Source organism: Xenopus tropicalis, chromosome 2 (assembly GCF_000004195.4).
Source record: "Xenopus tropicalis strain Nigerian chromosome 2, UCB_Xtro_10.0, whole genome shotgun sequence".
In the NCBI taxonomy this organism is placed as follows: Eukaryota; Metazoa; Chordata; class Amphibia; order Anura; family Pipidae; genus Xenopus; species Xenopus tropicalis.
In genome coordinates, this window is record NC_030678.2 from 155420536 (window position 1) to 155434266 (window position 13731).

At 40.6% G+C, this 13731-nt stretch overlaps 1 protein-coding gene across 1 annotated transcript; it reads right to left on the reverse strand.

The window, feature by feature from the left end:
- Positions 1-1319: 1319 nt before the first annotated feature.
- Positions 1320-11349, reverse strand: gtf3a (general transcription factor 3A). Its single transcript, XM_002941536.5, has 9 exons — positions 11147-11349; positions 7664-7764; positions 6703-6799; positions 6419-6507; positions 6090-6163; positions 5452-5538; positions 4230-4459; positions 2352-2405; positions 1320-1763 (listed from the first exon to the last, which is right to left on the reverse strand). The coding sequence occupies exons 1-9, from the start codon at positions 11330-11332 to the stop codon at positions 1581-1583; spliced, it is 1101 nt and encodes a 366-aa protein (XP_002941582.2). The 5' UTR covers positions 11333-11349; the 3' UTR covers positions 1320-1580.
- Positions 11350-13731: the final 2382 nt, after the last annotated feature.

Here is a 13731-nt window from a genome sequence, read left to right on the forward strand (position 1 = left end):
ATTGCTGCTGGGAAAGCATACGAGTCACAGCAAGAAACTTTTCACAACTGTGGCAAATGAAGCAACAGCATTTCAGGGAGACTAGCCGCCTGCAGTTAACTTCAGATACTGTGGGCAACTAATCTTTCCCTGGGCCAGTAGCTGTAGCTTGTTTCCACATACAAAGTGAGTGCTCAGGTTTCCTTTATGATAGGGAATATCTTATGAAAGAATCAAATGAAACCTAAATTGTCCGTTCTGGGACAAAGCAACAGAGAAAGGCCATTGCATGGAAGCTTAGCTACAAATAGAGGACCATCAAAAATAGTAAGAAGATTGCTGTGACAGCCTCAAAACATTCATGTGGAAGCTTAAATAAGGAAAGGTAAACTAAAGTACGCTTTATCATAAGCACTCGAAGAAAAGCTGCACTGAGTCCACTATCAAAAGAAACACAGGATTTCTTGTTTTTTCTTTGTAAACATGTTCTTCTGTATCAGAGTTCCTGTCAGAAAATGTTAATTCCCTGGGCAGTCTGCACAGCCCTTCATAAGAATTCAGAATAACTCATTCCCATAAGAATGTGTGACTTATTCTACCAGCCTCTAAAGCTGCAGCACAGAAGCTACTGAGGCTGAGCTAAAATGGCAGCTGCTATCTTAAGCAAACAGAGGGAGCTTATACAGCTCTTTACTCAGGTATGGTAAAGCAATATATCGCAAACAAGTAACCCGTTCCATGGGTTCTTAACCTAACAGGGAGTTACACTTTTAGGATGAAACAAACACTGACATTCTGAAGGCAGTTTGTTTTAATTACGTGCAGGTTGACCTGAAAGGAAGTTGGCTGTGCACAGAGCAGGTCAGACTGGGGAACGCCAAATCTGCTACTGAAGAGTCCCAGTCTTGGAAAAATCCTACAGTGGCAACATTTTACAGGTACAGGTTAAGATCAAGCCGAGTGATTCCTGACCCACACCATATGTGCAGTTTTGACATATTTGTCTTTTCGAAGAAAAAAAATTAAAAGTATTTTAAACAGCAGTAGGCAAGCAGGCAAATGTTCAACGATGTCCAAAGTAAGCACAATCCACAAACTCCCATTAAAAGAAACTGTTGTGCAGACTTCCTGCCCCTTGAACTGAAGCAAACTAGTGTGTTCCATACACACAATGGTGTCAGAAAGCAGGCATAGCAACAGGGGCCAAAGCAGCTCATGTGTTTTTACCACAAGTTGGGGGGTTTGCTTATATACAGTAGAGGGGTAAGAATTTCAGACCTTTCCATTCCTTTCGAGAAGTCCAGTGCCTTAAGGCAATACTACAAATAAAACACACCAACTACTGCTGCACCTCACTTTTAATAGCAAAATGGGGTAGTGGAATGTAGCCATTAACACTGTGCCTTTACCTGTAGGCATGGCTAATACTGGCTAATGTGTCTGGAACAGATTCCTTGTGTTATAGCAGAAAAGAGAACATTTATACAGAAGAACTGTAAAAGAAAAAGAACATCCGTTTATAAATAAGAAACCCACAAAAATGGGTTAACCATCCTGAGGCAATTTTAACAAAAATTATTCTTCAATGTGTTCTTACAGAATTATTGTAAAGTTAATTTCTCTAGAACCAAGGAGCCATTTTTTTCAGTGTCAGAGGGCTTATCTTTCCCACAAGAACCAGTCTTTCCTGTTCCTTTATCTGCTGCAGTTTGTTTTTTGCCCTTGGGGGGCTTATATCCAGAAAGGTGAGAGGCAAGGCTTCTTTTTGGACGGGGGCATTTCTCCTGAAAACAAAAGTACAAGACAATAATGAACATGCCAAATTCATTCTTATTACTACAGGACCACAACTGCAGCCCATTAAAGAGCAGCCTTACATGCCTCATAACACTGGCCTAGATTCTTCTGCTTTGAAAATGTCACATGTATGCACATGATAAATGCTTAAAATTAACTAAACTGAATTTGAACAGTTAGGGATGCACCGAATCCAGGATTCAGCCGAATCGAATCCTAAAAATCACGTGACTCGTGTAAACACGGATGTGGAAAACGCATATTCAACCAGCATATGCCAATTAGGTTCTGATTTGGTACTTGGCCAAAACCTTCATGAAGGATTTGGGGATTCTGCAGAATCCAAAAAAGTGGATTTGGTGCATCCCTACTTAAAGTATATCCAAAGTAGACAGATTCAAGTCACCATAAAAGATGGCATTCTAAACAGTTAAAAGCACTGTATACCTGTGCTGAAAATAAGTAAAAGGCCATTAGAAAGTAGAAAGAAACCTAGTACATGAATCCCTCATAGAACAAACATGCAGGGCACCATTTTAATACAATCCCAGAAATGGCCAATATGAAGTAAATACCTTTAGCTTCCTCTTCTCTGGATCATGTACAACAGAATGCCTTTCCAAGCTTTGCTACAAAAAAAAAAAAAAGTTTTAGCAGTTATATTACATTGAGCAGAGAATACAAAAAGGCAAGACACTATTTTATTTACAAGTACAATAATAAGTTCTAATAGTGGTAAATATAGGGGCAGATAAAGTGAGATCAGAGCTCACCACAGAAACTTACTTTATGGGATTTTTAGATGTATATTTTTCAAACTGAACTCTTAACTTTTACTCATTGATAAATGTGAGATTTTTAGTAGTGTATCAATGGGTGCAACTTTACAGTTATGCTTTGTAAAAGTAGGAATCACACAAACATGCTGGCATTTAAAGGGAAACTCCACCCAAATTATTCTCTATTCAAAAAGCTTAATCAGGCAATTTTGCAAGATACATTAAATATGCAGCCTTTAAAGATTCCCAATGTACTTTGAAATTCAGAAAAAATGTAAGTCAACTGTCCAGTCTGCATCCTCCAAATAACTATACAGTGATAGGTATTAGGGGGTTTGTGTTGTGTGGGGCTCTAAAACATTTTGATTCAGTTAAACAGTTTTGGGTAAGAAAGCTACTCCTCTTCAGAAGTTCTGACAAAGGGGTAGCTTGCTTACCTAAAATGTTATTCTGTTGCACTCTGTGGGCAAATAAATGGGTACGTTCCCTTAAATGCAGCATGTGTGGCTCTTACTTCAATAATGCAGCTCTACAGGGATTCCACACCAGGTATCCAAGGAACATTGGCACCACCCAGCATTGTGTACAGGCTTATTATACGAAACAGTTCACCATTTGATACATATGCTTCTAAAAATCTCATGGGAATGAACAGAAGGTGGTTAAGTTTGTGGCAAGTTCTAATCACACTAATAAATCTGCCCCTAAATATATTTTGGCAACTTTCCACAATAGCATAAAATAAAAGTGGTTTTAGACTTGTTAATGCTATAAAGCACTATAGTAGTTTTGCCATTTTGAATTCCTAGTTCTGACTACTAAAACAGTGTAATGGACACAGCTAATTAACAGACCTGTAAAGCATGCAATGCATTAAGGGAATTCATTTCACCGAAGAGTTGGTTTGTACTATTTTCAGGGGTCAGCAACAGTTACGAAGGCATAAAGATTTCAATTGCAATTACATGACTGACTGTAAAAGGGGCAGGGGTGGGCCAAGCTTAACGGGCACCCTAGGCAACCTGGTTGGCCACTCACCCCCCCCCCCCGCCCCCACGAGAGGCTCCTGCCTGGCGCCCCCAATCGTTGCGCCCTAGGCATCTGCCTCTTCTGCCTACCCCTACTTCCGGCCCTGAAAAGGGGTAATTCACAACATATGCGCTGCGATGCAGTTTTGAGCAGGCACCATGATTTTCCTAAATGCAGTATTTTTAGTTGTGAATGACCTCTAACATCAGTGATCCCCGACCCGTGGGCCTGTGAGCAACATGTTGCTCACCAACTGTTCGACATTGCTCCCAAAGCAGATGGTTATTTTAGAATTCCTGACTTGTCAAGTTTTGGTTAAATAAAAACAAGATGTACTACCAAACAGCCTCCTGTAGGTGGGTAGTTTGCCTAGAGGCTACTAAATAGCCAATCACAGCCCTTCCCATGAACTTATACTGCTCCCCAACTCCCCCAACCCAACTGCCTAAAATGTTTATTGGAAACATCTGTACAGCTATTCCTTTTATTAGGCAGAATAAAATAGAATGCAGCACCTCTTAGAGATTTGTTAAAGTATTACCACAACACATGGCTTTATGCAACCATAAAGTGTTGCCAAATTTGCCACCTAACATACAAGCTACAGCCTGTGTTTCAGCAGCTAGCATAAAGCTTAGTACTCACTTTCATGGCAAAAGTTTTCCCACAGCCAGCATGCTCACAAGCAAAAGGTTTCTGTTCCTCATGGAATACCAGTACATGGTTTTGGAGGTTAAATGCAGTAGTATATGTCCGGTCACAGCCATCTCGAGGGCAGCGATACACTGTTCTCTCTCTTTCGTGAATTTTCTTATGATCCTTCAGTATATCTTTGTGCTTGAATTTTCTCTTACACACATCACAAACTAGAGGCTCTGAAAGCAGGTTAAAGATATAATCCTCAATTTGTAGGTAGGAGATAGCATGGTGGTTAAAATCATAATACAATTAGCAACTAATATATTAGCCTAGTTATTCAGACAGGAGAGAAGCAGAGAACACAGATGTTCAGATCAATGCCAACCAGTTTTATCTTATCCAGTCTAACCATACACAAATGCACTGGTCTGCGTAAGCACATTAGATTAAATAAGAATCTAGGTAGTTTACGGTAAGCCAGTTGTCCAGACCACATTCACAACAGGGACAGAATAAGACTTAGGGCAAAAGAACAAACCCATGATTAGCCACTATACACTTAATGCAAGAACAGTGTTAAACATTTTTCTAAGAGGACCCAAATGAAATAAGTGAATAATTTTCAATAGTTGGTCGTGTACCTTATAAAAATTTACTGGATTATTATTAAAAGTAGACCACATGAACCAACACTAAAACAGCAGAGGGAGCCATTTTGGGTCCTGTTCTAGATGACATGTAAAAGAATTGTCGAATTGGCGTAATCAAGCATATACCAATGTTCTACATACAATGTACCAGTTTCACATGAAAATCTGCCAAAAAGCATAAAGTTCAGGAAAAACCCAATTTTATGTAATAAAAAGTGCTGATAACATTGAAGACAAACAGCGGTGGTGGTGCCCATAGAACACAAACACAAAAGATTAGATTGGTTGCTAACTTGTAGGTGACCATTAAATCTAATTGGGCATATAACTGGTGATGTTTGTTGCCAATAATCCAGGTCTTTTTTTGGCCTCTAAAACTTGCCTCCAAGTCAGAAATTCAAAAACTGGCACCTGTTTTGGGGGGGGGGGGGGCAACAATTTTCTCAATGAGGCAACAATGGACTTCCAGTTGAAAGTGGTGATAGCTGAATATAGGAAGCATTGTCAAAGAATCTTCACATATATTGAGCTAGGCTGGTAAAGCTGGCATACCAAGCACAACAGACATCTTCACTTACCCTGATGGCATTCTGCTACATGTTTCAAGTACAAAGTCCACGTCTTTCCAACAAACAAGCAAGTGTCATCTTTTTTGCAGGGATAACCTGAAAAGTAAAGGTTCAAATCAGATTTCATGTTAGATATGTCAATACAAACAAGTATTCCTTGACCAGCAACAGTAGGGTATAAGACTATGCAGATTACGTTCCTATGACCTACAAGTGATCACTCCACCTTAAGGCTGCTTGGGGTACTGCACAACCCAACTGAAACACTCCCAGGGCTGTGGAGTCTGTAGATAAATTCTCCGACTCCTCAGTTTCTGATACTTCAGACCCCGACTCCGTTTTTAATATGCTAGTGTATTTTATACATTCATACAATCAATGAAAAGCATGCTTCATGGTCACTCAATGTGTTCGTTTATTCACTGCGTGCATTGGGCTTTATTCTTATAGCAGAGAAGTAATTAATTATGACTGTTTGTGAATTGGGATATTTAAAGTTGCTTTATTTTTTTAATTTTATTCCCATTTAAATTTAGTAGGAGACTGAGTCGGTTCATTTTTTTCCGAGGACCCAAAATTGCCTCCGACTGAATTCTAGAAATACTGAATGCTGTTCATTTTAGAAATGGACGTTATAGTCAGGGTACCTGCATGGACTTTTTCATGGCGTTTTAAACGAGAAGGCACATTAAATCTCATGTCACATCCTTCATGAGTACACCTATAAGAAGAAAGGCATTTTAACTCCTAGCACTTATTATAAATTAGACAGTAATACATAGCTATACTCCTGTTTGGATCCACATCTTGCAACGGACTGTATACATTTTTGGTGCTATATAAATCCAATACAAATGGTCACATGCTTCTGAATTCTGAAGGGGAAATCAAAACCAGTACCAGAAAGTTGAATTGCCTGAAAGCATCCTCCTAGTCTAGTCTCCATTATAATTATGTTGTAACAGAAGGTTCTTACTTGTATGGCAGCTGTTGTGTATGAGTGAACTGATGAACCTTTAATTGATTATGTTTCTTGAACATCTTGCCACAGTTCTCAAAATGGCACTAAAAAAAAAAATAAAGATGTAAAAGTTTGACAGGTGGTCTGTAACAGATTCTGACTTGACTAGAGTAGTAAAACCAAACAATCTAAAGCTGCACATATTACCTGAATAGTCTTTCACATACAAAGTGCAATATTTACAGAATCTACCACAAATAATTATCTGTAGCAAAAGGAGTGCCAGTGTGCAACATTACCACATAGATGCAGCTTGAGGGACTATGAAATCTGTTAAAGTGCTTTTTCATGATTTCCTTTGTACAAAACTTTAAATCACATCCTTCTGATTCACATCTGCAAGTGAAAAAGGAGAAAGATATTGTCAAGAAGCTGATAAAGCAGGGGTCCCCAACCTTTCTAACTTAGGTGCCACAGTCATATGTAAAAAGGATTTGGAGAGCAACGCATAAAAGTTTATGGAAGTGCCAAATAACGGCTATGATTGGCTATTAGGCAGTCTATATGCACACTATCAGCTTATAGGAGGTTTTATTTGGTAGGAAATCTTCAACCAAAACTTGCCTCCATGGAATTCAGAAATAACTACTTGTTTGGGGGCACTGAAAGCAACATCCAAGGGGTATGTGAGCAAGAGCCACTGGCTAGGGATCACTGCGATAAAGGATGTTCAATGCAGCACCCACCCAGGATTAAGTCAGTCCCTGGTGGAAAAACATATGCGTTGCTAAGTTGCCTGAAGATTACTCACGAGGAAACTTCAAAAAACAAAGCAATGCGCTTGTATTCCCACCAGCAGGAAAGCATTTTGGGGAGGTCAACTGCTGTTGTGCAGACTTAACGTGGGTGACTAATCTCCCCAGAGACCAAGGCCCTTATACTTGGGTGTGATTTACTGCTATACTGGTGCATTTTATCTGGTACTTGCCCCACTAACGAGCGTAGAGGTGGGGAAGCAGCATCCCTTTCCTCCAAGTTATTGTGGGAATAAAACACAAGTTTGTCTAAGCATAAAAAAAAAAATGTTACATGTGTGCAGTGAAATGTAGCAGCTCATGCAACATCTCAATCCACACCACAGACCAAAGCAATTGTATGATGACAATCACATACACAGGAAGGGGAAGTTTCACCAGCCCTTTCTTTATGCCGTACTCTCAGGCAAACGTGAGCCCAAAATACAATAAACTAAATACCTACTTGACATTTTTTTCACCACTATGAGAGAGTGAATGACGGGTTAAATGATAGAGTCTGGTAAATTCTTTATCACATCCTTCTGCCTTACAGTGAAACGGTTTCTAGAAAAGCAGGGGGAAAAAAAAAAAAATATGAAATTTTCCATTAAAAAAAAAAAACTCATTCTGTATGAAACTGCCCATTCTGTAGATTAGAAAACATTAGCTTTGAGGATTCAGTTTTACTGCTAACCTTTGCTTTCAGGCCTTGTGCTTTTGACCTTCTATTCAAAGCCACTGCCTGGTTGGGGAGGGAATAAAGCCCTAGCAACCAGTTAGCAATTCAACTTCTAAGCTTAAGAGTAGTAAAACAAAAACAAAAGTTTCAAAAACCACAAAATATTCTACACCACATAGCAGGTAACATTTACTGGTCATATGCATCAAATATTTGATAGGTTACTATAATTTACTATATTTACTGTACAAAGTCTACAAAGCCATAATGCCAGTGAGTTTACAACCCACTTATATCAGAAATTAAAAAAAAAAAAAAAAAAAGGATAGCTTCCCCCACTAAAGTTTACAAAGTTCAATAATCGTGCCCTATCAGAGCCTGTTGTATACATGAACCTGAATATGAAATATATGATTAGTGCATAAATTGAAATCAATTCGATAATCTTTAATGGAATTAAATCTTCACTTAGAGTACTTCTGTGATAAAACTAGTAGAGCAAAGTCAATTCATCATTAAAAGAGAAGAAACTACAGAGGCATTTTATTGCAATTAGATTAGCCACAATAGTGAAAGCTATATTTATTCTGTAAAATACTTTACCATACCTGAGCAAACAGCCCTAGAAGCTCTGCTTAAAGGAACAGTAACACTAAAAAATGAAAGCTTTAAAGTAATAAAAATATAATGCACTGTTGCCCTGCACTGGTAAAACTGGTGTGTTTTCTACAGTAACACTACTATAATTTATATAATACGCTGCTGTGTAGCCATGGGGCAGCCATTCAAGCTGGAAAAAAAGGAGAAAAGGCACAGGTTACATAGCAGATAACAGATAAGTTCTGTAGAATACAATAGTGTTTTATCTGTTATCTGCTATATGCCTGTGCCTTTTCTCCTTTGAATGGCTGCCACCACGGCTACATAGCAGCTTATTTATATAAATTATAGTAGTGTTACTGTAGCAAACACACCAGTTTTACCAGTGCAGGGCAACAGTGCATTATATTTTAGTTACTTTTATGCACTTTTATTTTTTGGTGTTACTGTTCCTTTAAGATAGCAGCTGCCATTTTAGCTTGGTCTGATGTCACTTCCTGCAGGCTGCTGCCTTGTCGCGCTGGGTTAGATTACAGCAGGAAGGGGAAGAGGGAGGGAGAAGCAAACTGAGCAGGTTCAAGCCCATGCCCTGAAGGTTTGAGCTGGGAGAAAGAATTCTAATAGAGAATCATGTGTACACAATTGAAGGCAAGGAATGTTTTTTAACTCAGGACTCAGTGCAGCGTTTCTGTGAGTGCTTATGTATTTTTACTTAGACCTTTCGGATAAAGCTTACTTAGTTTTTACCTTTCCTTCTCCTTTAATAACAAAATTTTGTAATGTATATTAGTATCTGATGAACTCCTTGAGGAGACTTTGGGAAACCGAAGAAACGCATCTGCCATCCTGCCAGCAAGAATGTATATATCCCCCAGTGTGATGGCAGTTTGGGGAGACTAGTCCAGCGACATCCTTGGGCTCATACACTTACATAATTTATGTAACGTATGCAAAACAAACTCCACTGCCCCCCCCCCCCCCCCAAATAAAATACTCATCAGCACATTTTTACTATATGAACTACCACCTAGTTAAGGCCCCAGTTATATTGCCGTGGGGCCCCATAGCTTACATAGCTTATAACTTGTGCATAAGCTTACATTACTTATGTCAAGCAATGACAGCACAGAGCAGGGGCGGGCAGGTGGGAAGAGGTTAAACTTAAGGAAAACTCCACTGACCCCCAATAAACTTATTAGCACATCAATGGAACAATTTATATGGACTGATTATAAAGGAACATTAGCCATTTATATTGCACACCAAGGGGTGTGGCCAAAATGTTGGAACTGTGTGCTTGCGATCAATGGTGGGGTGTCATCCCCAATATAAATAAGTTTCTGACGGCAGCCCTACACATGAACACACTTTTTCAAAAGTCAGAGCCAACAGCCCAGAGTAAATTTAATAAGGTCACAAAATGACTTGTGCTCCCTTATGAATCAGAAAAGTGGCTAGGCAATGAGACTGGGAGGCAAGCATGGACTGAACCCATAATCTTAGGCAGGTTGGTAACTTGGGCTAAGGAAATAGCACCCAGCCTCATTGCAGGCAAATAAGTTATAGCGGTCTCAGTGTAAGGACAAGCCCAGGCACATCCCTGTCCCATTCATTAAAGGAACAGTAACCCCTACAAAATGTAAAGTGTATAAAATGAATTTCAGTATAATGTACTGTCATCCTAGTACTACTAGTGTGTTTGCCTCAAACACTATTATAGTCTATATAAAGAATGCTGCTGTGTAGCCATTCAAAGGAGAAAAAGCAGACTTAGATAAAACACTATTGTATTCTACAGAGCTTATTAGTTATCTGCTATGTAACCTGTGCCTTTTCTCCTTTTTTTCAGCTTGAATGGCTGCCCCCATGGCTACACAGCAGCTTATTATATAAACCAGGGGGCTCAAACTCAATTTACCTGGGGGCTGCAGGAGGCAAAGTCAGGATGAGGCTGGGCCGCATAAGGGATTTTACAAAAAAAAGTCGGGAGCTGCTGATTGCAGAAATGACGTTATGCCATCATAACAGTTATTATGGGAAGACGTTCTGTGTGCACAATTAGCTCCTTAGCAGCTAATTGTGCACACAGAACGTCTTCCCATAATAACTGTTATGGTGGCAAAACGTCATTTCCGCAATCAGCAGCTCCCGCCCGCCGTGCCTTGCATTATCCCTTGAATCGCAATAAAAATCACGATCCATTCATTCGGCGTTGGTGCGGGCCACAAAATATTGTACCGAGGGCCGCAAACGGCCCACGGGCCGCGAGTTTGAGACCCCCGATATAAACTATAGTAGGGTTACTGTAGCAAACACAACTTTTACCAGAGTTGTATTTAATTTACTTTAAAACACTATTTTTGTGTTACTGTTCCTTTAAGGTGAAGACACACAGAGCTACTTGTGGCTCCTGAAATAGACAATGCTGATCATTTACAGATAACGGTGCGTTTAAGAGTAAATTCTTAGCATTGCTTATGGCAGGGGATTGTCTGGAGTTCAGTAGCCATGAAAAAGTAGCTGCTACTAGTAGCCCAGTGTGTCTTCACCCTAAGTGACAACTGCCAACATCCCAGCTCAGACACTTTCCCTGCGGCGCAGATGTACTTGAGCAGCACATGGGCTGTATATGTAACATGGGTAATCCCCATGGCCGCCAGTCCTTACCGCTCCCGTGTGTTTGCACATATGCGCCTGCAGCTTCCAGTTCTTGTTATAGGCAGCGTTGCAGTCCGCGTAGGAGCAGATGTACCGCTTATATACCAGCGGCAGCGCCTTCTCGCCCATCGCTCCGTCAGCTCCTGCACTCCCCTCAGCCACCCTCTGAGTCAGGGAAGCTCCCGCTGCCGCCATGTCTCCCTTCTATATAACTCACGGACCAACCCATTAGCGGGTGTCTCTGAGACTGCTCGTATGAATGACAGGCCTGCCCTTCTCCCTTGCCGCTCTAGAATTGAAATATTACATGGACATATATAAAATAAAAAACAAAACAAAACAAAAGCCTGTGTTTTTTTTAGTAATGCTTTCAGTGGCATTGTTTCAAAAGTTTGGTGCTTCTGGACACTCCCCTTGTACATAGTGGTTGAGTCCAAAGGGAACACGTGATAGTATTTGAAGCTGAGGAGCGGCTGTGCCGGGCTGTACTACACTAGGATGAATGTAATGATATATGGAATGTGTTGCGCAGCTCTGGTAATTAACAGCAGCGAGCTGATTGGCTACAGATGCAGCGATTATTTTTAAGCATCTTTTGACATTTGTAATTATGAGCAGCACAAAAAGCAAGCTGACATTTGCTAGGGGGTTCCCCTACTTGTGGAAAATCAGCTGCATGACAAAACTTTTTTTTCATTATGGGGAAGGTTGCGTTAATGCTGATTTTACCTGCTTACAGTCTGTGCAAAAACTAGTAATGCTGTGGGCCTGCGATTAACTACCATGACTAAAGGATTTTCTAAAAATCTAGATCTATCTACATTTAACACTGAGCCTTTTCCTCTTTCAGATCATCATCTTATCTCTTTTTCTATCTCGCACGTGTCTCATTCTCCCTCTAACTCTCAGCCTAAAACCCTGATTCGCAACACTCAAAGGGTGGATATAACTTCTCTCTCTAACTCTCTCAGTTCTAGCCTCTCCTCCTTCTGTGCTTCCTCTGATCCTGAGTTACTGGTAAATAGCTACAACTCTGTTTTATCACACCCATGCCCCCCTGCAGCCCCAACGTAGTCGTGCCCATAATCCCCGTCCCTGGCTTAACCCTCAGACGCGATTTCTGCGCTCCTGTGCACGATCTGCTGAGCGCATTTGGAGGAAATCACACGTTAAAGCTGACTTCCTCCACTATAAATTCATTATGGTGTGTCTCAATACTGCCCTATCCCAGGCCAAGCAAGCATACTATAACTCACTTATAAATAATAATAAATCAAACCCGCGGCACTTATTCTCCATATTTAACGCGCTACTCCATCCTTCACCTAATCAATCAATCATATCTGAACACACACCCCAGGACTTTGCTGACTTCTTCAAAAGCAAAGTCGATTCTATCCGCAATTAATTTTCCCAACCTTCAGATACCGGTAATCTCAACCTTCCTAAATCTCCTCTCTCCGTATTCAGCTCCTTCAGTCTCGTAACAGTCGGAAGTTTCTCAGCTTCTCCGATCCTCTCCGCCTACTACCTGCTCGCTGGATCCTATGCCCTCATCCCTACTAAAACAGTGTGCCCCTGCCCTTACTCCAGCTCTTACCCACATATTCAATTCCTCTCTGGCTTCTGGTACTTTTCCCTCTCTCTTCAAACAAGCATATAGTTACATAGTTACATAGGGTTGAAAAAAGACCAGTGTCCATCAAGTTCAACCCATCCAAGTAAACCCAGCACACACAACCCACACCAACCAATCTATACACTCACATACATACACTATATATACAACCACTAATACTAACTGTAGATATTAGTATCACAATAGCCTTAGATATTCTGATTGTTCAAGAACTCATCCAGGCCCCTCTTAAAGGCATTAACAGAATCTGCCATTACCACATCTCTAGGAAGGGCATTCCCCAACCTCACTGCCCTCACCGTGAAAAACCCCCTACGCTGCTTCAAATGGAAGCTCCGTTCCTCTAATCTAAAGGGGTGACCTCTGGTGCGTTGATTGTTTTTATGGGAAAAAAGAACCCCCCCCATCTGCCTATAATCCCCTCTAATGTACTTGTACAGAGTAATCATGTCCCCTCGCAAGCGCCTCTTTTCCAGAGAAAACAACCCCAACCTCGACAGTCTAACCTCATAGCTTAAATCTTCCATCCCCTTAACCAGTTTAGTTGCAGTCTCTGCACTCTCTCCAGCTCATTAATATCCTTCTTAAGGACTGGAGCCCAAAACTGCCCCCCATACTCAAGGTGAGGCCTTACCAGGGACCTATAAAGGGGCAAAATTATGTTCTCATCCCTTGAGTCAATGCCCTTTTTTATACAAGACAGCACTTTATTTGCTTTAGTAGCCACAGAATGACACTGCCTGGAATTAGACAACTTGTTATCAACAAAAAACCCTAGATCCTTCTCCATTATGGATCCCCCCAACACACTACCATTCAGTAGATAGTTCGCGTTTATATTATTTCTACCAAAATGCATAACTTTGCACTTATCAACATTGAACCTCATTTTCCAGTTTGCTGCCCAGTTATCTAATCTTGCCAAATCGCTCTGCAAAGCGGCAGCATCCTGCAT